A 24,442-nucleotide genomic window follows, 5' to 3' on the forward strand; every position below is an offset into this window, starting at 1 on the left:
ACGTGGCAGTAGACTATTAAATTAAATCAAATACCCGGCCGTTGATATTCAATTAATAAAATACCCATGAACAATTAATTCAGGAAACGCACGAATAGCAATAAATTGGAAGAAATAATGAAGATTCGATTAGATCTCACAGATATTATGGACCGCGCCCTCGCGTCAACCTTTTGGTAGAGGAGAAAATTAGCCGCTCCTCATCGTGTCAATCCCGCGTGATTTAATTGAAGTCATTCAATTATTCGCCGAAGAATTGGGGAATGGGAATTAATTGCAGTAACAACAGAGAAGGCCCTGCCTTCGTCTTCGTTTTGGAGCCACCAGTGTACGAAGCAAAAGGCTAACCGAAATTGTCCAGAGCAAGCGTAAAAATCAAAAGGAAAATAGCCGTCTGGCCTATTCTAATTGCTACCGAAGAGAAAAAAGAAAAAGGGAAAAAGCGTCTGACAGATCTGGGAAAAGAAAACTAAAGCTAAAGTATTGATGCCTCTGAATCTCCCTTTTTATTCTTTATATAGCCGCCGTCAGGAGCTTCTCAAACGTGACCCAATTGATTGAAAACAAAAGCAAAGCTAGCCTTTTGGAGTTTTTATCCCATGCTTCTCGCGATTCGCGTGGACCGGAGTCCGGCTTTCGGTAATGTCTACCTTTTAAGGCGTGACCACACCCTGAAATGAGAAGTCTTCTGGAAATTCATCTCAAGATATCATTTTTAATGCTAACCACCTACAATTCACACAAATATCAAATATGAGTGAAATTCCCTTTCTTAGCACCATGAATAGCCAAAATTAGAACAAGACGACAATGCAAAATGTGCCAAATAACTGCTCTATCACTTATCGTTTCGTTTTGACTATTCAGTTGCACGGGAATAGACCGACGCTTCATGACACGGTCCATCAAGTCTTTTTCTTTTTATTTTTCCCGTTTTTCCTCAGCACAACGTCGTTCTAGTCCCCTCCGAAGCCTTTCTGACGTGGCTTATTGTGGTCCATTCGTTGGACCTCATGAGGAGACCGTTCGGGAGCGGGACCGCTCCTGCCCGGTTCAAACACAGGATCATCCATTTTCGTATTCGGTGACAGAGGAAAACAAAAAAAAAAAAAAAAAAAGACAGAGGAAAACATGTGCACATGATGCACGCTAACAAGGTTGAATGCTAGAAGAAGCGGATCTGTAATAGCAATAGCACACCTTACAACTTTCTTGGTACTCTGCAGACAGGGCACAAGGAACATAAAATCCGGAAAAGTTAACCAAGGGGAATCTTCAACTGCTCCTGATGGGGAAATCATTTCTGCTCTCACCCACTTTGACACCCTCCAAATTTTGTCAAAAACATACATCAATTCTACCCCGTAATTATCCTAAAGTTTCATACTTTAGGAGTTCCAATGCAAATTTGGACTCCTTCAGGGGTTGCAGAGATGGGTTTTGTAGCATACCATCTTTTAAAGCAATGCCCACAAGAAGATTATGCAGCAAGGCCTCTGTATTTTCTGAAGTTTCAAATCAAAAGCAGTTCTTTAAAGTTGGTGCTGAGTCAACTGGGCCAATTCCTTCCAAACAGCTTCTCCAAGTTGTTCAAACTGCTGCTGAGACTGGTGCTAAGGTTTGATTCCATATAACTCTTGATTTTTTATGACTTGTCAATTGTGTAGAAAAACCAGTCTCAAGGTGAATATAGGATCAGTGCTTTATTGTCGTTTCTTTCTTGGAGAAATTAGTTGTTTGGCAGCAGTTAATTAAGTTTGTTGGATGTGAGATTTCAATTGATGGCTCTATCTGTATCTGCCGATTTTGCCCACTATCCGTTAAGTTGTTAATGATGTAGAATTTTACCTGTACAGCATTTCCAAGGCTGGCTGTGGATTCAGTAGCTTTTTCTGTTCTTTAAGGAAATTAGTAGCCTTATTACCATCTAAACTGGAATTGTTTAATTGAAAGTGATATCGAGTTCCTTTACGTTGCCACTAAGGAATGAGGTGATGATATCCATTCCCAAAGTCAATTATTAGGTGTTACAAAAAGTGATGGATGGAATGGCCAAGAAAACCATCTCGTGTTTTCTGGCAACTGTACTGTTATAAATTGTTGATCGTAAGTCCTTGCAACTTTTAAATGCACCAAGGCCTTTATAACAATGCCAAATAGAAGAAAATTTTGACTGCAAAAGTTAACCCTATGAGGCCTTTCATGCTTTTATAGAAGAATTCTCTTAGAAGGTTTCCCAATAATTTTTGCCAAGGTATTTTCTTGATCAAGGTATGGTTAAATAAAATTGCTTAGACCTGGATTTTAATGTCTTTCTATTGGAGTGAATTAAGAGTATTTGGTAAGTGTAGCAGACAGGACTGGAAAAATAAAAAGATGATCAGGACTCTTAAGAGTTGATGGGATACTGCTTTGTAAAGATGTAACGTTAAGACATGCTTACCTGTGGGCGAAAAAGAAACAATCTGTATTTCATGAAATAGCATTGATTGGTTCTGGTAATAATCTTGTTCAGATTGTTGCTAATATAGGCTTATTCGTGCAGTATGATAGTTGGAATAGATACGTAAGCCTGAAACATTGTTATAATTAAGTTACTTTAATGATCTTATATCCATATTTGTCAAGTTAGTAATGATCCAACAGAATATATTATTTTCCTTTTTTGTTTCATGCCATTTTTGCGTTTTAATCTCTTTGAGCGACTGAATCATTTGCATTCAAGAATGCTTTGTTGGTTCTATTTGTGAGATGCAGGCTAATATTTGTAAATCCTGGATGTAGGCCAGAGATGGGGAAAATTCCACCAATCTTGAAAATTTTTTTTTTTTGGCATCAAGACAAGTTTTTTTATACATTGTGGTTTTAATGTTCTTTCAATGGATGACCATGAATAGAATTAATCTGCTATTTTTTTTTTCCCAAAATGCAGTTGCATGGCATGTTTTACGTTGAAATCCTTTTGCCTCTAGATGACTTTACCATTGCTTACAGATGAATCAGTGAAAAAATGCTTCTGATCTTCATTTTCATAATTTTATTTTCTTCCGCTTTGTCAACATCAGTCTATAATCCCTGTCATTATCCTTCATTCTGAGCACATAGGTTCCTCTTTCCATTGTTTTTAATTGCTTTAAATCACTACTATTTTCTGATTTCTGAAGAAAAGCAAGATCATTTCTGGATATCTAATTAAGCTTTCTTAATTCATTTCAGGTTGTAATGGATACTGTGAACAAGCCTCGAACTATTGCCTACAAAATAGGACTCAGCGATCTGGTGACTGAGTAAGAATTATAGAGTACCTATGCTTTTGTGCTTTAGACCTCTGTTAATAAAAAATTATGCATATTTAAGCAATTCTTTTGATTGTTTAGTTACTATTTGAAATTGATTGTGTTTTGATTGGTTGCTTGTTTTGAGAGTTGCTAAAACTGATGTATATGTTAGGTAGTAAGCATATTTTACATTAGGATCACAATGCAGTTATTTATATCCAAATTCCATGTCAAGCTTACCCTAGTGGGGTGATTCTTGATGCATGTATTACGCATATCCCTTTTGTGTTTAAACTATATCATAACTGGAGGGCACAGGTGCAGCTGTATGATATCTTAACGTCCTTTTTTTTTTCTGGGAGAAATGCCGTTTATCATGCAATCATAAAATTTCTATCTTTGTAGTGTGTGTTGTACCCATGCGTTAACCTCTATCATGATGAACCTATCAATACTCCCTGTAGAGAGATGCCGTTGGATTGAACTAACTTATTTGTGATTTTCTGGCTGCTTTCGTTTATTTATAGCTATTGTTATTGGCACCTTGACTTCCTATCTGCACTTTGTGCCAACCATGAAAAGAATACATAAACATTCTTCTTACCTTGTTCGCACTATGATTTCCATCCATTCTGTTCACCTAGTTATGGCTATTGTTTTCAACATAGACCAAAATGAACTCAAAAAAGTGTAATACAGCATTTCCAGTCCAAGACTACTGAAACTCTATCACTGGGGTCTTCCTAATCCACCAAATCAAAATTTTTTTATGTATATACATAAAATGTTAAACATTCTACAGGTGAAATATGTGATCTATTCTAATTTAACATTTTCTTTTTTGATGTCTTTCGCCTCTTTGATTAAGAAAATTGAATTTGTTTAACCAGACACTGATCATCTTGTTAATGCTTCAGAGACCAAATTCGTTGAACAATTTCATATTTGCTTTGGCAATTTCTTATGCTAAAATGCATCTGTACTAGATATGCTTTGTCTTATTTCTGTACTTGATCTCAACTTTCAAAGTTGTTATCTTTCTTGATTTTTATTTTTTTGTTATTTGTTTTCTAGCTCTGGTTCTTCTGCTGTTATAGTTATGTTTCTCTACTTTCGACATGTTATATTACTCTTTCTAGCTCTTGTTCTTCTGCTGTTATAGTTATGTTTCTCTACTTTTGACATGCTATATTACCCTCACTTCTATGCATTTTCTGCTTAGGGCATGCTTTATGATTTAGATGAAAGAGTTTCTCTTTAATTGCTCAGTATCTTTATCTTAATTTTACAGTTTGTATTATTGCATCTCAGTTCTACAATTCTCTTATATTCCTATTGTCATTTTTTTGAAGCAGTCTTATTCCTAATTTTGCATCTTGATTTATTGTATTGAATTCTTATCCAGCACAGATAAAATGAGTGAGGCTGCTATTCTAGATGTTGTCAGGAATAACTTCCAAGATCACCTAATTCTTGGTGAGGAGGGAGGGCTTATAGGAGATTCTTCCTCTGATTACCTTTGGTGTATCGATCCTTTAGGTTTGGCTCATAAATCTGTTAATTTGTCTACATACAGATTTACATGATATTTATCCTGAATTCCTTATCTTTATGGAACTTGACTAGACTATTGCAAGCTACTTGAAGTGGTTTTCCGTATAGTTACCTATATCTTTCCTGACAGTGCGGTCACTTTACATTTTGGACCATCTTCTTGTGTCTATGTGATAACATCATTCCATGTTTTGGTTTATCATTTCCATTGTGTGATGTAGTTTGTTTATCTAATTTTACTTTCCTGTTTCTTTACTTGCTTATCATGTATAAGGGCTTGTTCTCAACAGCTTAAAACAAGTTATAAGCTGTTTTAGTAAGCAACTTGAGTTGCATTTGGAAACATCTTTTAGCTTTTCAGAAAATGAAAACAAATCCATACTTAGAATTTTTATAACAAATTCTCAATATTAACTTGTTTATTAATATCACAAAGCTGCTTATAGCTTATTTTGAGCTTTGGAGAACAAAGCCACAAACAGAGTTTGCCTGTGATGTTGTCAGACTGCAGCATAACTTGGCTAGAAATTGAGCATTAGTACAGTGCTGGGCATAAATTTTATATTCACCAACCCCAGAATCTAAGTCTTCGCAAAGAGAGCCTTGAACCGGAGCATTCCATCAACACGAGAGCGTGCAAAAATTCTTGAAAGCATGAAAACTGACATGCCTTGGTGGAATTCGTACAATATTTCTTGCTGATTTATTCCATGAATTCTAGTACCAGCATATTGAGTGTCATAGTTTTGAGGGCTCCCTGTAGGAGTAATTTGAATGCTTCATTTGAAAAGCTTTTAATTTTTCATTGCTCAAATATAACTACGTTTTCTAGTTAGTTTGGCTTTTTGCTATCCTGTTCCACAGACTACTTAAAGACGTAGTAGCATCTGTTCTTGGTGCTATATTTTTATTTTTATTTTTTTAGTTCTAGGTGCTGCTATACTGCTTTTTCTCTATATGAAGGGATTATTCAGCTTACCTCTTTTCCACAATGTAGATGGGACCACAAACTTTGCACATGGTTATCCTAGCTTTTCTGTGTCTGTTGCAGTATTGTTTAGAGGCAAGCCAGCTGCCGCCACTGTGGTAAGCAATGGAAGAGCTTATTCTATCGCATTGACAAAAGCTTATTTTCATTTGTTAAGTTGGAGTTACTAGATTAGCACATGGTATCTTTCTTTATAAATTTGCTCATTTGTGTCAGCCTAACATTTTTTAAACATGTGTTTGGTACAGTAAAATGACAGTTTAAGTCAAAGGCGCACTAGGTTGTGTCAGAACCTGAATTATGTGTTTGCTTAGTAGCAATTCATAAACCTGAGAGACTAAGCTGTAATTTTTGAAATACACCACTGCTTTGATCCTTATTTTTTGTGTATACCACATAAACTCAAGTTTCTTTCATATTCTGACCCGTTGGACTTGGCAGCTATAAGTAGGCTGCCTCCATTTTGACTGAAATTGAATCAGAAAGGCTGCCCCATGGGTGGTTTTTTTTTTTGGGGGGGGGGGGGTGGTGGTGTTATGGCTTAATGAGAGGGAGAGTATCAGAGAGTAGGGAGAGAAGAGAATCAGAAAAGAAGAGAACGAAAAGACAGTGGAGAGAGGAAAATGGGAGAGATTGTATTAGAGAAAAGAGGAGAAATTACATCTGACAATAGCCTCCATGATACATTCAGTTGCTTATTTATGAAGCTAGCTTGACTATACAATCCAGCTACTACAGCAAAAACGACTAACTGAATTCCATCTAGCTGTAACTAACTCTACTATGTGGCTACAAAAACTGATTCTGTCAACTGTCTAACTAACGAGCTAATCATCTGATGATCAAGGTTGAGGATCACTGATTGATCAGCAGAATCCATCACGGGCCATAAGAAGGGGAGGATGAAGAGAATGAGAGAATGAACCTGGAGATAGTGCGATGTATAATCAAACTAAATTAGAGCAACCAAATCAAAGTTTAAGTGTTAAACTATTTAAAGTTTTAACTCCAGTCAAACTAATTTAGCCTCCACCTGCCTGGTTGAAAAATAGATTTTTAAACAAGCTTGTGCTTCATGTCTTGATTTTCGTCTAGATATTTTGAAAAAGATCTCATTAATCTCAATAGGAAAGAAAAAAAAAATCATCAAGAATGCCAATTTCCAATGCTAAATCCACAGGAAGAGTTAACATAAAAAAAAATTTAGTTGATGAATCAACTGGAATGTTAATAAAGTTTTGAAGGTGGCTGTCTATGACTTCTGTGGCTATAGCCATGCTGATTTGTATCTTGACTGAATCCACAGGTGGATATCTTTTTTCTGAAGCTAAATTTGAAAGGAACTGCACATGTATTTCTTGAGTAGATTTGTCTTCTCTCTAGACATTTTTCAGAGGAGCTTTTACGGGAAACTTTGTGGACATATTGTGAAGTTGAAAGCTAATGAAGCTTTTTCTTTGGTGGCCATCATGGTGATTCTGTGGGTTATTAACAGGTTTTTTAAGTGAAATTTATGTCAGTGAACTCACCTTCTTACGAACAATTTGGATAGGAACCTTTGGGGGGAATTTCGGACATATCCTCATTGAAAGAAGCAACTTGAGTCGGTATCCGCCAATTAATACACCTTTACTGAAGCAACTTTTAAGGAAAACAAAGATTTTAATCCTATTGCCGACATAGCAATCATACACCATTGTTCCATCTATTTAAGCAATAGCAAGTAGGCAAGTCACGGAATTTACTAGTATTGTCACACACTCTCATATTCTCTTGCATTAGTTGCACAAACTGTATGCATTTCTTTGCTTGTGATCTGCTGGTAGAAAGTGGTGAGCCATGGCTTACTTCATTTCTTCCCAAGACAGCCAGTTCCTCGTGAGTTTGTTTAAAGAGTCAGTAGGTAGGATAGCTCAGAAGTAAGGATAGGGTTGTGGTTAGGAGTAAAGTCCGAGTAAAGTCTTATCTGGGAAGAGTCCAATTTCCATTAGAACTGGGCCGTTGATCTTATATTCTTTAATGGAAAAGCAATTAAATCACTTAGCATTTGATGCACCAAATTATCTTACAAAAATGTTCCGTTATGATCACAACTGCCATTGGATAGAAAACTAGAGCACTAAGATTTTTTTGTTTTTGGACAATGTTGTAGCAATCCAAACAGCATTTTTTTGGCAATAATTTGCCTTGATAGCAGAGAACTTTGCAGTCCAAACATTACAAACACTTACCATCGAGACCTAGCCTTGGATGAAAGCTTTTCTGATGACCAACTCTAACTTAAAGTCTCCAATAAGGTTTGGCCTTTTCTAGCTACATCATAGCTGCTGCATCATTTCTCCCCCAAAAATCAAACACATCGTCAAGCTAGGTTCTGAACCTAAAATTCCAGTTTCACTACAAATTTGCTTATGGTGAATGTGCCTGTGCTTTAAGCTTCAGTGGCTACAGCCCTATGGGTACTTCATCTGTTGAGCACTGTGTCTCCATGAGTATGTGTGTGTAACCACAAATGCCCTTTTATCATACAACCATGGTCGTAACACAGGCAGCACCAGGAATCATTTACTTACTCCTTTATGACGATATGTGATGGTTATAAAAATCTAAATCGAAATGTTTATGCTCTTGTAAACTTTGAATAGCAGCAATTTGATTAGTACAGAGACACTTTTTAGGGTGTGGAACAGAAGGGTGCATTGTTAAGCATCTGATGTTTAAAAGACAGTGTTCCAAATGTAGTATTGTTGATTAGCAATTTTTCCTGATACTGTTGAGAGTCAAAAAGAGAATCTTCTCCTCTCAGGGAACTCGAGTTGTCTTTTACTTTTTGAATATTATTAAAAGTAAACTTTCAGTGACATGCAGGTGGGATTCACATTCGACATTTTCTCTTTATAATTTGTACTTCTTACTTAAAAATTGACGTATCAAGGATCTTTTATGGTTATAATCTGATTAATTGTGAATTTCCAAGCATATTGAAAGGTAAATAAACCCAGAATTTGCCCATGTTATTGTTCTCGAAAAAAAGACAGTTCCTTTTTTGTAACTCCATGTTGATTATGCAGTTGCATATCTGTAGGTAGAGTTTGTTGGCGGCCCCATGTGCTGGAATACTCGCACCTTTTCTGCAGCTTCTGGTAAGAAAACTTACTTTAGCCCAGTTAAAGTTTTTCTATTTGTTTTCTCTTTTAGTTTTCAAGAAAACTTACTTTAGTCCAGTTCAGTTTGACCCCTTAATTTTTGTTTTCTCTTTTAGTATTGGATTTAAGACAAATACTGATTAATTAGTTAATTGCTAATCTTGATTTTATTAGGTGAAGGTGCCTTTGCCAATGGTGAAAAGATTCATGTCAGTCAAACTGATAAGGTTAGTGATTGTACCACATTCAGATAAAATGTTAATGAGATTCTGGTTATTGTATAGCTTCATGGTCTTAGATGGCTACATGAAGTAACTTGTTCTGAGTTAATATTTATAAAGGACATGCACGTCTCATGGCAACAGCATTTCTCAGAAGTATTAAAATCCAGCATTTTGCTTGCTTCAAGCTTTTTTTTTTTTTTTTGGCAAAGTAAGAAACTTTTATTGATCAGAGAATTTCAGATTTTACACAAGGGTAGCATTCCTTCATACATGCAAAGAATCTTAAGCTGTTACATCAGACAATGCCAATCTAAGCCCTATGCAAGAACTAGTTTCCAATTCTTCTGAGTTCTTGGAAAGCTAGACAAGGAAATAGTGACAAATCTTATGTTGCTTACAATATATTCTTCTGTGTAACAATTTCAATGTGCTTACATTGAAAGCCACAATATATCTGTTAAGCAGTCTGTTTGATCAACTGTATCAAACTAACAATAACTTACATTAATATGTCACTTCCTATTTAGGTGTTTATGATTTATTAATTTGAATTTCTTTTGCTCTCAGCTAACATTTTTTTGTACTTGTTGACATTTAGGTGGAAAAATCGCTTCTGGTGACTGGATTTGGATATGAACATGATGATGCATGGGCTACCAACATTGATTTATTCAAGGAATTTACTGATGTTAGCAGGGTACAACTCTCTTCTACTTATTATATAAACTACAAGAAACCATAATCCTGAGTTACCTTTTTTAGTTGTTAGCTTTATTTAATCCCAAATATGAAAACACTTATTTCTTTTTCGAACTAAGAACTAACGGTTAACTTATTTATTTCTATCTTTCTTTCTCCATCTTATTATGTGTCTATCTGTCTGTTTGTCCTCTTCTTGGTCAGGGTGTTAGAAGGCTTGGAGCTGCTTCCGTGGACATGTGCCATGTTGCTTTTGGGATTGCTGAAGCCTATTGGGAATATCGTCTAAAACCCTGGGACATGGCAGCTGGTGTATTGGTAATTTTTTCCTTTTTTATTGTGCCATTTTAAACTTGCAAAAGATGAGTCTGCAGTTTACTTTGTAAAAATTCCTGTAGAAATTCAAGTATCAGGCTTATTTCATTGAGAGTACAGTTTTATTTCTTTTATGTTCTTTCGATCTAGTGCTTTAATGATACAGATTGACAATGGTCTATTTTGACACAACATTGCTGTCTAACTTTTATTGAACTTCAAATAAATAGGATGTTTACTTACCAAAAAGAACGTACTGGGACTTTTCTGCTAAATTAGGAATTTGTTGCTATCCTTTCCATCTGTATGCCATCTGCTTATTATCAGCATGAAGTGTAAGATATGCCTGCATTTTTCTTGTAAAGATTGCAGTGACTATAAGTCAACTGAACAGGGAAAAGTTTTGGTGAAGTAGTGTCTCTAATAAAGTGAATGCTACCTTTATGAGCTAATGTAACAATATAGCCTCAAAACCATACTTATTAAATCTGTCCCGGACAGTAAACCGGTGAAAGGGGTGGGTCAATGGGTTACAGATTCAACCAGTGGGTGGTTGATTGAATCTGATCTTAAAATATTATTTTTTAAAATTAAATATAGTGTACTTATACTTTTTAATGCAATATATATTGCATAGATATTAACAGAATATGTTCCAATTTACTACAAAATTTTTCTTCAGTTTTCAATGAAATGTTAAGTAATTAACTACTTTAAGGATTAAGAGCAATAAATTTCATTAGTATTTCAAACCAACTTTCAAGTGTAAATTTTTATTTCATTTAATTTAACTTCCAGAGGTAAAATTTTATTTTGAATCAAATTTGTCTTGTGGATGGATTGTAATAATATATCATTTTGATTGATATTGAATTGCAATAATATATCTTTTGGCAATTAATTTCTTAATTTTTAGCACAGAGGATGAGGGCATAATGAAGCTTTAACAAAAGGCTTCAATAAAGGGAGGACATTAAGAAATAAATAAATATATAGAAAACCTTCAACTAACATCAGGAGAGCTACTGGCCCAGCGGGGAGGCTTGCCACCTCATGTTGGAGGTTGCATGTTTGAAATGAAGCAGCAGCATGTGATTAACTTTTTTCTCCAAAATTCACAGACCAGGGTTTCTTAAAAAACCTCATGGGTTCCTGGTTCTTTTGGTTGAACCACTGAGTCATTGAAATTTAGCGGTTGAGTGCCTTGTCCAGTCAGATTAGCTACCCAGCCTGGCCTAATGACCTGTTCACCTTGTTAACTGGTCAAACCACCGGGCCAGGCCAGGTTTAATAACTATTCTCAAAATTGAGCATAGCAGAGATTAAGGTAGCTTTTAGATCACAACAGAATAATGGCTCAACTTATGATGCTTAGAACTGTGTTATATGAAGTCTTTCATTGATTAGTTAAGAATTTTGCAGTATTTAAATTAAATGTACTACTTTGAGGTACAAACTTTGATAAAGGATTTGGATGATCTGATTATATATTTTCATTCAAGATTCAGGGTTCTAAAAGTGATAGTTGTCACTTTCGCTTCTTATGGTTATTGCTGGCTGCTCTTGGCTCATAATGGAATATGTGTTATTGCAAATTCTAGCAGATTGTTGAAGAGGCTGGAGGAGCAGTTTCTTGCATGGATGGTGGGAAGTTTTCAGTATTTGATAGATCAGTCTTGGTATCCAATGGTGTATTGCATGCAAAGGTTAATTATCCCCCTTGTATACTGCATTCACAATTTAATTTCTTCTCAGTGATGAGCCCAGATTTAAGCTCGTGATGCTTTAACTTAGAAACAGCAATCTTCGCGTAAGGTGTAATTGTGCGTGCGTGCGTGTGTTTTTTTCCCTGTAACAGAATATTTTATATGATTATCCCATATATGCATCAAATCGTGAATGAAATCCAACAGGGGAATAAAGCTAAATATTCTCTAACAATTGCTAGAAAGAAAACATGATGGTTGCAAGCTTGTTTACTATCGATCTGATTTGGAGACTGACCATCCAGATCTTGTATAATTACTTTAGAGTTCGTTCTGGACTATGGTGCTTTTAGTTGGAATCTTTACACTTGTGAAGTGCTTGTTAATTTCATTAATAATTCTTGGGTTAGGTACTTTCACTTGATAGTACTTTTGGATGAAGCTGAAGCTGAAGTTGGAGCTTTTGATTTTAGAAGCACTTTACCAGTCACTGCACTCCAAAGGAGTGCTTACAGTCTTTTGATCAGAAGAAGAAATTAAGTTGTAGGCAATCTCGTGCTAGTATAGCTACCTCCAAAGATCTTTATTCTAGTTAATTGTAACTTTGAAAATAATCTGGGTTGTTTTATATGATTTTTACTGGACTTTACTCCATGTACAGTTTCTTTGAGTAGGTAACCATTCAATATGTGAAATGGATCAAAAGACACATCAAACTGACACACCCTGAAGCTGAATTTTTTATTGAATACTCAAACTTATACTTTCCTCACAAGCCCCAGAAGGCCTTCTAAATGTTGCTATCCATCTTAGCACATGAAATTCATCTTCAATGTGCATCTCGATCCTTGGCTGTTAGGACTTATTTTAAGCTGTAGGAGCTTCCAAACCAAATAATGGTGGGTAAAAGTAGGTAGGAACATATGACAACTGTGGATGTCTGTGGAGAGCAGGAAACTAGCACAGCTAAAGAGTGGCGTGGGGACATGTTTGGTGTGGAATCTGGTGGAAAACTGGATGGTTGTGATATCTGGTATTATGTATAACATATGTAATGTTGTTTTCTCTTATTTACCTAGTTAGTACCATCACTTGTCCTCTGCCTCAGTTCATGTATTTGAATCCTTTTAGTCACTTTTTTGGGTTGTTACCACTAGCCAGAAGTTGCTGGCTTGTTACTGGATTTGTGACCATGGATATGCGGGCCATCAGTTGATGTATTCGTGACAATGTGTATTGTTTTCGCTACTGTTGTTATTACCTCATTCCACTCGTCTGTTTCTGTTTGAGTTCAAACGACTGACTGCTGCAGAGACGTGTGCTTTACCTGTATTTAGAATGTGATTGCTGACTAGAATAGGAAATTCTTTATGAGAAAGTATTAACATTTATTTTTTTTGTATTTTGTTTGTTTTCCTTAGTCTTCACCTGATATTCTTGTATTAAATGTGCAGCTGCTGGAGAGAATTGGTCCTGCAACTGAGAGATTAAAGAACAAAGGAATTGATTTCTCTTTGTGGTACAAGCCAGAAAATTACCGTACAGATATTTGACATACCTACATAGTTCTTTTTGTGCCTGTGATACGAGACCTGCTGTTAGGTTTTGGTGGCTATGACTTCATTGAATTCTAATCTTTATTGAGATTCTATATCTTTCTATACAAGCGTATACTACTGAATGCTTCCGACTGATGTAAAATCAACAGTAATTGAAGTTCGTCGTTTTCTTTTTGGCTGAAATTGCAAGTGAGTAGTTGTTTCATATCCTAAACTCAAAATTTTACTTTTAGTAAGCTAAATATATAATAATTTCTTAGAGGTAGATATTGAGATGTAGACAAGGAAATAGGCTTATGAAATATGGGTCTGAGTTTCATTTAATAGATATCTCATTTTCTGCTTCCCTTGAAAAGTCCCCCTCTGTTCCTTGTATACTATACTTTGTACGCATTTGGTAGCTGGAGCAGTAACTAAGTCATTGCATTAAACATCTGGCACAGGATAAAAATTAAAATTGCACCTTCATCTGATCATTCTTTGTTCAGTGATGAATTCCTTGAAACTTTTGAATTTTGGTTCTGGTGATATTGTATGTTTCTCTGTATAATTGTCTCTTATGTCCAAGGAAATTGGCCCAAATGCATGGCATTAGAAGGTCCTCTAGCATTTGGTACTACGAGTACAAGGGATTTCACATGTCTGAACACAAATGCAATCTTTGGTGAACTAATGTCTAGAATAGATGTCACAAACTGAAATTTCTCCTGAAGCTCTTGGTCTGAATAAGCCTTGGTGAGAGTGAAGATTTATGTATCTACATCTTGAACCTAGTCATTTGTGTGCAGACATATGTAGCTACAATTTTCTAATGAAGAATGTCCGTCCAACTTTTAGTTATTAGAATATCTCTGGAGAGGTTATGCTCCATAGAATTTTCTATTCTGGTTGGAGAGCGTCTGTTCTAGTAAGAACCTACATAATAATAATCTCTTCTGGGTTCAACCAGTCTACAGTTGACAAATGCGCAGTTCTTTGCTTTTCAGGTTTCTTCTCTATTATATTTTCAGATTATGATACAACTGTCAAATTTAAATTCATTATGAAGTTTTTCATAGATCCATGATACACTTTTCGGTTAAATTAGTATAGAATAAGGTTTCAGCACTAATTATCTTACCTTCTATAATTATTGAATGATTATTTTTCTACATAAATTGATTTATCTGGAATTTAGTACAATAAATGCTTTGACCACGTAACTTTTGTTGTTTACAGTTTGTACTTGTGAACTGTTGAATGGATCTAGAGGTATCATCAAAAGCATAGGCCATATAATCTTTTTCAATATTACTTTTAGTGAGGAGATTTGTGTCTATGTAGTGTTCATAAGGTTGTCAAATGAATCTTATATTGGTTTGGAGGTTAACCCCGGGCATCTCCTTTATTAATTGTGTTCGTGGAAAGTTAAACAACCAACGTGCTTCGGAGTGTTTATACACAGGTGTAAAAGATAAATTGTTTGTAGGAGAAATTTAAGGCATTTTATTTATAGAAGCATCATCTTGTTGTTTTGATTCCTCAGTACATTGGTTTTTGTAATTGCATTCTTCATCTCGTGTGATTTGAAAGTAAACTTTGTCCAGCATAAATTGCCTCTGCAGCCGTAGCTGATTGCTGAAGAACTTCAGTCTTTTGGTCGAATGAGAATTCCTTTTATGACCAGTCCTCTCTTCCACCCCCCACCCTCATATTCATACATTGAACACTCCATATTCCCATTATTCTCTGGCAACGTCTCAAATTCTCCTGCTAGGACTTCTATCCACTTTCCCCTAGGTTTGTCCATCATATTTTCTTTGTGTTCCTGTCTGCTTCCATCTGCTAGAATGAGTCTGAAGTTCACTGGAATTCCCCATCCATAAGCAGGATCTTTTAACATAAGAACAAATACAACCTGATAGAGAGTTCTTGGTGTGAGATTGACCGTGTTGAACCACCCATGAATTTCCAGCCAGCAAACGTTCAGCAGCTCTGCAGCAACTAGAGTCACATCACTGCAAAATAGGAAGCAGCACAAGTAATCAATTTATAGTCCAGAAGCATCAGTCTGTAACACATGATAAATCTGTTATTGGTTGTGTTTTTGGCATATCTGGTTTTTGAATTTTGATTGTGCATAACAAATGACATGGCTTTTGGTGACTAACCGTTTACTCAAAAAGATTCTTTCCAAGAAGTGTTAAAACTTCATAACTATTCTACAAAAATTATGACTTTCATCTCTTAGTTTATTATTCGATTTCCGATGCAGCGTGTCGTTGTTCTTTGTTTACCTCAGCTCTTGATCCTGCTAATAATAAATGAGGACTATTAGGGTACTGGATGGAGCTAGACACAGTTCGCAGACTTCTTGTTTTGTCTGCTAACTATGCTTCTCAGTAGCTACCTGGATTCTTTTATGAAGGGCCAGTGCCAGCAGGATCTGTCTTCAGCCCAGGTTATTGAAAGATTTCTTGCATATAGCATGAAGCAGTTCCTCTTAGAGGTCCTATCAATCCAATACTTCTGCATTACATAAAAGTCTCTGGTAAAAACTATTCTTGCACAATTAAGTTCGTATTTTATGAAAAATAAAATGAAAGAAATGGTGATGATAGCTCTATTTGGAATTTTTAATTCACTTGGCTACCCAACAGGATTTCAGACTCAGTAGGATGCATTACTTTGAATACTCCTAAATCTGTAAACCATGTGGATGTTTGCAGATACATACCAAAATTTGTGAATGTGTTGAAAAACAGAATCACTTGCCTTCTTTTTTTGGTTTAAGAATACTCCTGCATATAGCTGATCATAGAGCTTCTCAGTAGAGGACTTGTCAACCGGTGCATCAGCATCTTTGAGAATCTCTTCGTGATTGTGAGGAAGCTTAAGTTCTGTGGCAGTCTTCTGAATTGCCCCAGACTCATTATTGTTGATCTGTGGAGTGCATGGAGGGGTTTCCTTTCTGTGTTCTTCAGTAGGCTGTGATACCTCATCTTGTGACCACTCTGCCCCCATTTCGTTCTAAAGGAAGTCTTTGGGGAGCCTTGTTTATGCTGCAGGTAGCAGCGCTTATATTCTGCAAGCATGATTGCTTTGTTAAAGGTTGATATATTCTCTTTTAGTGGACCTCGAATCTCAAGCTAGGAAGCACATATTCTTGATGGCTACAAGTTGAATGCTGGGCTTCACGTAAATGTCGCTTTTTTACGAATCTTTTAGTAGAAGATTATTCTTCTCCTGATAACTAACGGCTATAATCAAGACATTCGGATTGCCTACTTTTTGTAAAGTTATTCTCAGCCATTGAAAAGTTTAGAAAAGGTAGTAGTATTCTTCTTGCATTAGTAGGTAGAGGATGAGCGCCTGCTGCCTATGCTGTTTTGCTATCTTTAAGAGGGAAATTTGCCAAAAAAAGCAAAAGGCCAAACGACTTAAATAAAACAAAGAAAATGATCAGCATCCCAGAAAAAAAAGAAGTATAAAAGAGAAGGCATGTACTCATTACAATGGAAATGAAATTGATCTTTAATCCTAGAAATGTTGCTTCCCATGGGAAAAAAAAAAAAAGAAAAGGGAAAAACTCAATATGTTGCCATAAAGCAAACTGGATAAAGAATTGGTTAGATGTCCTGGAAGCAGCAAGGTAGGATGTCTGGAAACCATAACAACAGCACATGATTTTTTCAAGCATGCGCATACACAAATATTGAGATGGTGTCCGGCTTCACCCGAGGATAAACAAATAAACACATTCCAAGGCCTTGGAAGAGAAGGAACGACTGCAACATAGCTCAATATTCCTCAAATCTTATCCATTTCCTTCTCTCCAAAAAAGGAAAAAATGATGATAAGAACAATAGTAAAGACTCTTATTTATTGCAGCTCTGTGGCAGGAGGGTTGTCTGGTTTAACTTTGACCCCTCCAAGTACCATGCCACCCTTCCACCAATCAGTTTCCACTTCAAACATTCCAAACTCAACAGTAGTGATTAGAACTTCATTGTTAACAACAAAGGGTTTACCACCAGGTATCTCATGCCACTGATCAGGTTGCTTCTTGTAGGTCTCCAGTATGATGAGCTCAGTAGACATGATCTCCTGAGTATTTTTGAACTTCACCATGAATTTGACATCGGCCGTATGCCACCCAAATGCACCAGGCAAGAACTTTACTACATAGTATAGTCTATAGGTGGTGTGCACGGCCAAGTTCAAGCATGGAATGTCCAACATTCCAGTCACTTCAAACCAGTTCACTTGATCGAGTAATACAGCTTCCTCAAAGCCAACTGACCTGTAAGCAAGATGAGATTAATTCCATTTTAGTCATATGGTTAGGTATACCAGGTAAAGGCAGTAATATACAAGTCAAAAAAGATTACATGCATGAGGTATACTCTACAGATTTGGGCCATCAAACTAGCTTAAGTAGGACTAGTTTGACAACGAAGTTTGACCTAGTAGTTAAAATGTTTCGTCTGTAACCAAGAGGTTACCAAGAGGTTACGGATTTGAATCATCATAAGGTAAATGAAGAATTATTATTGATTCTTTTTTAATAATAATAAAAAAAAGTAGGACTAGTCTAGCAGAATAGTCTCCTGTACACAGAAATGGCTAAACATCAATTAAGAAATTGTCAGGACTTAACATTTTACCTATTTTCGTCTTCGCCAAGCGTAATCAATCGCCAGTAACGATGGTCTCTTCCCCATGCGATGTTCAAAGCTCGGACCGGAATACTAAATGATCCTGCAGAATCTGGCCCTTCTATGAAAGACGGATCCTATCAGTACAGAAGTATACAAGTCAGAAAGGGTCTTCTTTTGACTGTTTCTTAAGTCGTTGATCAATTGCTGGATTTGTCTGGACATAGAAAATGCTTTTTTGCGTTTGAAAAGGAACTAAACACAGGGAAATTAGACACTGAACTTTGCAGTTTCACTTACCCTTTTCCAGTGAGGACTGATATAGTCGTTTCTTTGCCCAATCTCCATCTTCTGCTGCTGATTGAATCACCAAAAGTTGTAACCAAAAATAGTTATGTACCCGATTGTAGAGGGAGGAGAACTTCCTTAGAACACCAGAATTAGCGAACTTCTCCCTTAATGATGGAGTTTACTTGAAGTGGTGAAAAGACAGTGGTCTTGTTAGAAAAGTCATTACCAGACAGAAAGAAAAGTCCCATCAGGGGACATCTGATATAATTAAAAAAAGACCGAAAGAAAGGAAGTCATCAAAATCGCCAATCTCTTTCATACACTTCATTCTTCAGGAGACCTACCATTTTTAGAATACAGAATTTAGATGTGATATTGCAGTCATAAAAACATTGGAATTTGCCATGTGCCTCCCAAATTTTGATGAAGAATCATCTCACGTACCATCAAGACACAAAGGATTACTGTGCACACACATTTATAAATTCTGATGTACACTAAAATATATGATAGACTGTGTTGTCCACTAAGTCTATGATAAACTGTCCACTAAAATATATGCAATTTACATATGATGATCCTATATGCTTGTGAGATGATCTATCTGTAAATCAAGATTTACAACATGCCATCTTACACCATCTCATGGCAGTAATGATATGTCCAACCTTATTTGAGAATTAGCCTTTGCGGTGGTCCATTTGATGTTGTTTTTGCTTTCACTTTCGCTTTCGCTTTTCTCTGTTCACGTTCTATTATTCTGTGCGTACACTTAATTAAATGCAATTAATTAAGAAAAGTTAGTCTAGCATATTGTTGTCAAAGTTTACTGGATTCGATACAATGTTGAACATGATTAGATAAATCGTTTAATGGGTTAGAAGATTCTATTATTAGGTAGGGATGCTTGGATACGTAATTAAATCCAAGTAATTAAGAAAATTTAGTCTAGCATATTGTTGTAAAAGTTTACTGGATTTGATACAATGTTGAACATGATTAGATGAATCGTTTAATGGGTTAGAAGATTTTATTATTAAGTAGTTATTGAGACATTATTGAGAATGATCGAATCAACTTCTCTAAGCCTATTCCTTATGCTTCTGAGCTTGAAATTTTAGCTCTATTGCAGTCTCATTTAGTCATGTGATTGGATATCTCTATCCCAAGTTTAATATAAGATGATTTTTTGCAAAATATGCAAAAATCACGAACTTAAATCCTATTTGGACGAGAGGATCAGGAAGTTTAGTAATTTCAATCTCAACTAATTTGCTGACAGAAAAAGAAAAGAAAATAAAATGGGCTAATGCAACTTCTTGCATTTACTCCTCCATCATTTGTGTAATCTTCAATTTCTGGGTGCTATAAACCTCTAATTTCAACCATATTAAATATTGTACCGTCCAAGAGCATTTTTTCTTTCTTTCATTTTTGGCTACGCTCAGAATGTATAGAAATGGAACCACTTGTTAGAAATTTGGAATGCAGCCTTGACATATGTATTTAAGAGGATACTTTTTCACCTTTTTCTACGTTAGAAGTGGACTTACATTGGACAAAAAAAGTGCAATATATGTCCATTTTGATATTCTTAACATCTCAATGGAGAGGGTTCTTAATATTCTTAACTTCCTCCTATTTGGGCAAAAAATGAAAAAATGTCATTGTCTACAACATATCATTTCAGCTAAGTCATGTAATCAAATGTGTAAATCAACAAACAGAAGCAAGATGCATAAACTTAACTATGTACAAAACAATCTTGGCTCATGAATAACAACAATATATATCCTGGAGATATGCCTCTGCGAAAATTTGGATCACTTTGGAGGTTGCTTGCAATAATATTTGCATTCACAAATGTTGCCTCTGCATGTGCCCTTACCACTTGGTTTTGTTGAACATTTTTGTGTGCATTTTTTTGGCTGACATTTGTTGGTGTAAATCTTCTCATGACAGATATGCTCTGGAATTGTTATGCAACTAACAGCTTCAACTCCTAAGCCTGCAATTGAAGTTGAATATATGAAGTTCAGTAGATGTGTTTTTGCAGTTTATCTCTCTAGTTGTAACTTCATACATAGTATAAGATGCTTAATTCTTCCCCAAAGAAAAAAAAAAAGAGGATAAAGCTTATAAAGTGATATTATTAGAGGTAGATAATATGGATTAGGATCCAGTTTAATTAAATTGGTTGACTTTATTCATGAAAAATATTGATTTACGCTGGCTAAACTTCTCCATTTGATTCAACACAGTAGCGTTTAAAAATAATTGATAAGAATATATTTTACGTATTTTTAATGTATTTTATTAGTTAATTTTGGTTTGATTATTTAGTTTTATAACTAAAATAACTAAGGTTTTGGTAAAAATCTACATTTTATGTTAAAGTGGCGAACATTGCATTTCTATTGATTTTTATGGTAAAAACTTCATATTTTGTAGGTTTAATGATTCAATCATCAAATGAAGTGCATTGAAAAGATATTTGGATGATTGAAGATAGATTAAAGTGGTGAAAATAAAATATGAAGTGTAAAAGGAGAAATGCAATTTGAATCAAGAAAAGTCAGCTTTGACAACTCTGACACATTTTCGTATTTTGACTATATCTGGAGCTACACATATTGGATTGATTTGATCTTTATACCATTTTGAAGCTAAGAGATAGATCTAAATTCGGTATGAAGACATCAGAATCCAATTCAGCCGATTACTCAGTCAAAAAGTCGAAATACCAAAATTCAACACTGCTGTCCAAAGTTGAAAACAGGGGTTTGACCAGGTGTTAGTATTTCAATCATATCTCAGTCTACAAAGCTCCGATTTGGATAATTTTTGAAGCATTGGAAATCTAATTCAAAGGGCTAAAACTTTTTTGCTTTACACAAAAGCTATTTCGGCCTTAATCATAGAGAAAATTGTAGTTGAAATGAAGCCAAAAACACAGAATTGAAAACGCGAGTTGATAAAACGCGACTGAAAGCCGCGTTTTGTGTAGGCGCGTTTTGAAGCCGAAATTCTGCAATTTGGTCAGCCATTTCTCTTGTGTTCAGAGTACTTTCCAGCTATAAGTTGCAAGGGAATTTGGTGCACATGCTTTAGAAAACAAAATGGCAAGAAAGGTGGCTTATTTTCAAGTCAAAAACATTTGTTATTGACTATCTTAACAATTTCAGATTTGGGAATCAAGTGTGGAAAGTTTGACCAGTGGAAAATGAGCTTTAGAGTAGTTTATATGCAGAGACATTTGGGAGGTCTAAAAATTATCATACGGGAGGAAGCTTGAAGAGTGCAAAAATGTAGTTCTTCCATTTCCTTAGCGTAGGATAGTTTAGCTAGTTAGTTCATCCATTCTTGTTTATTAGATAGATTAGGATGAAGATGGAGATGAAGAAGGAGAAGTTGAATCTCATGTGACAAGGATTATCTCTTCTCCAACTCTTAATCTTTTGTATTTGATTCCAAGTTTAGCTAATAAACAAGTTCTGGATTTTATGTTTAATATGTGTCTTTAAAGTTTATACCTTGGGTTTGGTTGAACTTTCTATAATTGTTAGTGTTTATTATTTGGTTATTTGATTGCTATGATTTGAGCAAGTTATTTAGCACTTTGACTCTTTAAATCATGATTAATTTGGTACCATTGATTGTGATTATCTAAGGTGTTGTTTCTGCAATGAAAATTGAGATTTAACACTAGTTCAAGAAGTGTTAAATATAGGGAGTACACTCACGAAAGTAGAGATGCACCTCTGTGGTTTTTAGTGATTCATTTCATGTTATTTCACTGAAGAAATGAACTTGTAGCTAATTTCATAACCATGAGAATAGGTATGGATTAGTTATGAGTATAAATGATTCACTACGAAAGTAGGATTCAAATGTATAAGGAAATTACACCATAACTAGCCTAGATATAGTACTTAATGATCCAAATATAGCACTTGCATGAGTAGTTAGGGATACCACAACCTAAGGAGCTTTTATTTGTTATTTTGTATAATTTCAGTAGGTTAAATTTGTTATAATTCATTGATAGTCTAAATAATAGAGAAGCTTTAGTAATACCGGTAATTGTTCACTCTTCCCAGTGGGGTCGACCCGATATATACCCTAAACTACTAGTTGACCTGTATACTTGCAGTGAATGGATGTAATTCGGTTTTTTTTTTTAACTTGTACGTATGTAAAATACCCGACAATAATTTTCACTAAATTTGAGCAAAGAAGTACCGTAAAATGTAATTGCAACATTGAGTTCTAATGCATTCTTAAACCACAAACAAGCAATAGATGATGCAGGGAATTATATGATCAATGCCGCATAATATTTTGTATGGTATTTTTCAATTTTTTTTATTTTTTCACAGACGACAACAATATATAACTATATCAACAAAATGTCTACAAAGTAGAGACGAATTGGTTTAATCAGCTTAAGCCAAGTGTGATATTCAAATGGTAAATTCAACTCAATTAGAATTACAAGTATGAAAATTTCAAAATTCCAATATAATTCCAACTTTTTACTTTAAGAAGTAAGAAATCGAGGTTCCCAAAGCTAAGATCTTGTTTATTTGACAGATTATTTGGTAATTGAAACTAGGACATAGTTATTTTATGCGATTAAGGGAGATAACTCTTTAGTCTATCATTAATTTTGATAATTCTTTGTACGGATGCAGGGCATGGACGGTTATCAGTGACAATCATCCAAAACAGTGTAATATTTTTTAAACAAATTGTAACTACTTCTTAATTGTTTGTACACGTTTACAATAGGAGTGTGATATTTTATTACAGTTCATGTGAACCTTCTTCATAATAATTGCGTGTCTATTATAAAGTTTTACAAGTAATTCACACGAAGTGTTTAGAAAATATTACATCGCTCTAGATGGTTGTCACTGACAATCATTCGTATCCCGAATCCTCTTATATGGTTGGTTTTTAAGGATAAAATTCTTATTTTTTTTTGTCCCCCTATACCCGTCCATCCTCAACTATTACATCTAAAATTCGAATTATGCATCTACATAGAAAACTCTACCAGCCATTCCCTGACCCTTGTCAAACCAACAGATTACTATCCACATATGTGATGCTCGATTTCTAATATCTGATATAACTTTGAAGGCACTATTACAGCACAAAAGAAGCATATGCGACTAATCCCAAGATACAAGACTGAACTGCTATTCTGAAAAATGCAGAGAAAGAAACGATCAAATGAAAACTAATTTTCAGTAATTCCTTGCTAGCGCTTTTGAGTAATATATAGCAATGTTCAGTCTAAGTGCCATATTGAAAGTTCAAATCAAAATGCAGATTGTTAAAAAGAGATGTACCTGAAGAGATTATAAGCAACATTGCCAGTAGGATGGTTGACCAAAATAGATTCATTTTGAATCGAAGTTTGCAAGTGGGAAAATGAAACTCCGGCTCTCAGAAACAATCAAGCATAGAGGTTCCACTTTTACACAAGGTGCAGAAACTCAAATAGATATAATCAACAGGTATAAAGAGAGTGCAAATCTAATTGCATCCCTGAAATTAGTAAAGAAAAAAATGACGCCAAATATATATAATTAGTACCAGATTGAGGGGTGAACCTCATTGTTTCAAATATGTTTACATCATAAAAATAGTTACTAGTTATGCTTTGGGAGAGAATCACATTTATTGTCAAGTATGAAAAAGTAGATGGCGTGTCACAAAGAACAAATGTTTTAGAATAGCTTGAACGTTCATTTTGCACATATGCTTTTCTTTGCCAAGCAATCCTGACTGGAAAGAATTTGCCGCTGAAGTTAGTTAACGGAATCAAGTCTCTGGTCAAGTGAATTCTCTCTCAAAACAGGTTTGCTTTCTGAAAGAATCAAATTTTGGTCTAATGGGTGATTAAACAATTCCTTCATAAATATACATACACTACCATGAAAAATTGGAGGACAAATACCGGTTTTCATCCCCAAACTTTGGGCACAAGACACATTTCGTCCCTCATCTTTCGGGCATGATACATTTGGTGTCTGA

General features: G+C 35.2%; 3 protein-coding genes and 1 long non-coding RNA gene across 5 annotated transcripts; 1 reads left to right on the plus strand and 3 right to left on the minus strand.

Moving 5' to 3' along the window:
- Positions 1-987: 987 nt before the first annotated feature.
- LOC113710276 (phosphatase IMPL1, chloroplastic) lies at positions 988-13,652 on the plus strand. 2 transcript variants are annotated; one of them, XM_027233192.2, is made up of 10 exons: positions 988-1,618; positions 3,217-3,287; positions 4,684-4,817; positions 5,830-5,918; positions 8,906-8,963; positions 9,141-9,193; positions 9,789-9,887; positions 10,094-10,207; positions 11,806-11,910; positions 13,365-13,652. In XM_027233192.2, exons 1-10 carry the CDS (start codon positions 1,289-1,291, stop codon positions 13,461-13,463), a joined length of 1,152 nt encoding a protein of 383 aa, XP_027088993.2. In that variant the 5' UTR covers positions 988-1,288; the 3' UTR covers positions 13,464-13,652. The 2 variants fall into 2 exon arrangements, with proteins under 2 accessions (XP_027088993.2, XP_027088994.2); XM_027233193.2 differs by having other exon boundaries at positions 997-1,618; positions 11,809-11,910.
- A 1,275-nt stretch (positions 13,653-14,927) lies between these two features.
- LOC113710279 (lectin-like) lies at positions 14,928-16,524 on the minus strand. The gene is made up of 3 exons (XM_027233195.2): positions 16,224-16,524; positions 15,859-15,977; positions 14,928-15,466 (listed from the first exon to the last, which is right to left on the minus strand). The coding sequence occupies exons 1-3, from the start codon at positions 16,470-16,472 to the stop codon at positions 15,097-15,099; spliced, it is 738 nt and encodes a 245-aa protein (XP_027088996.2). The 5' UTR covers positions 16,473-16,524; the 3' UTR covers positions 14,928-15,096.
- Positions 16,525-16,934: 410 nt separating this feature from the next.
- On the minus strand, positions 16,935-18,802 carry LOC113710280 (protein PHLOEM PROTEIN 2-LIKE A2-like). Its single transcript, XM_027233197.2, has 3 exons — positions 18,407-18,802; positions 18,116-18,243; positions 16,935-17,751 (listed from the first exon to the last, which is right to left on the minus strand). Exons 1-3 carry the CDS (start codon positions 18,452-18,454, stop codon positions 17,331-17,333), a joined length of 597 nt encoding a protein of 198 aa, XP_027088998.2. The 5' UTR covers positions 18,455-18,802; the 3' UTR covers positions 16,935-17,330.
- A 1,236-nt stretch (positions 18,803-20,038) lies between these two features.
- On the minus strand, positions 20,039-24,026 carry LOC140014479 (uncharacterized). The gene is made up of 2 exons (XR_011821240.1): positions 23,755-24,026; positions 20,039-20,405 (listed from the first exon to the last, which is right to left on the minus strand). It is a non-coding gene; the product is annotated as an uncharacterized lncRNA (long non-coding RNA).
- Between the last annotated feature and the right edge of the window lie 416 nt (positions 24,027-24,442).

This window comes from Coffea arabica, chromosome 9e (genome assembly GCF_036785885.1).
Source record: "Coffea arabica cultivar ET-39 chromosome 9e, Coffea Arabica ET-39 HiFi, whole genome shotgun sequence".
In the NCBI taxonomy this organism is placed as follows: domain Eukaryota; kingdom Viridiplantae; phylum Streptophyta; class Magnoliopsida; order Gentianales; family Rubiaceae; genus Coffea; species Coffea arabica.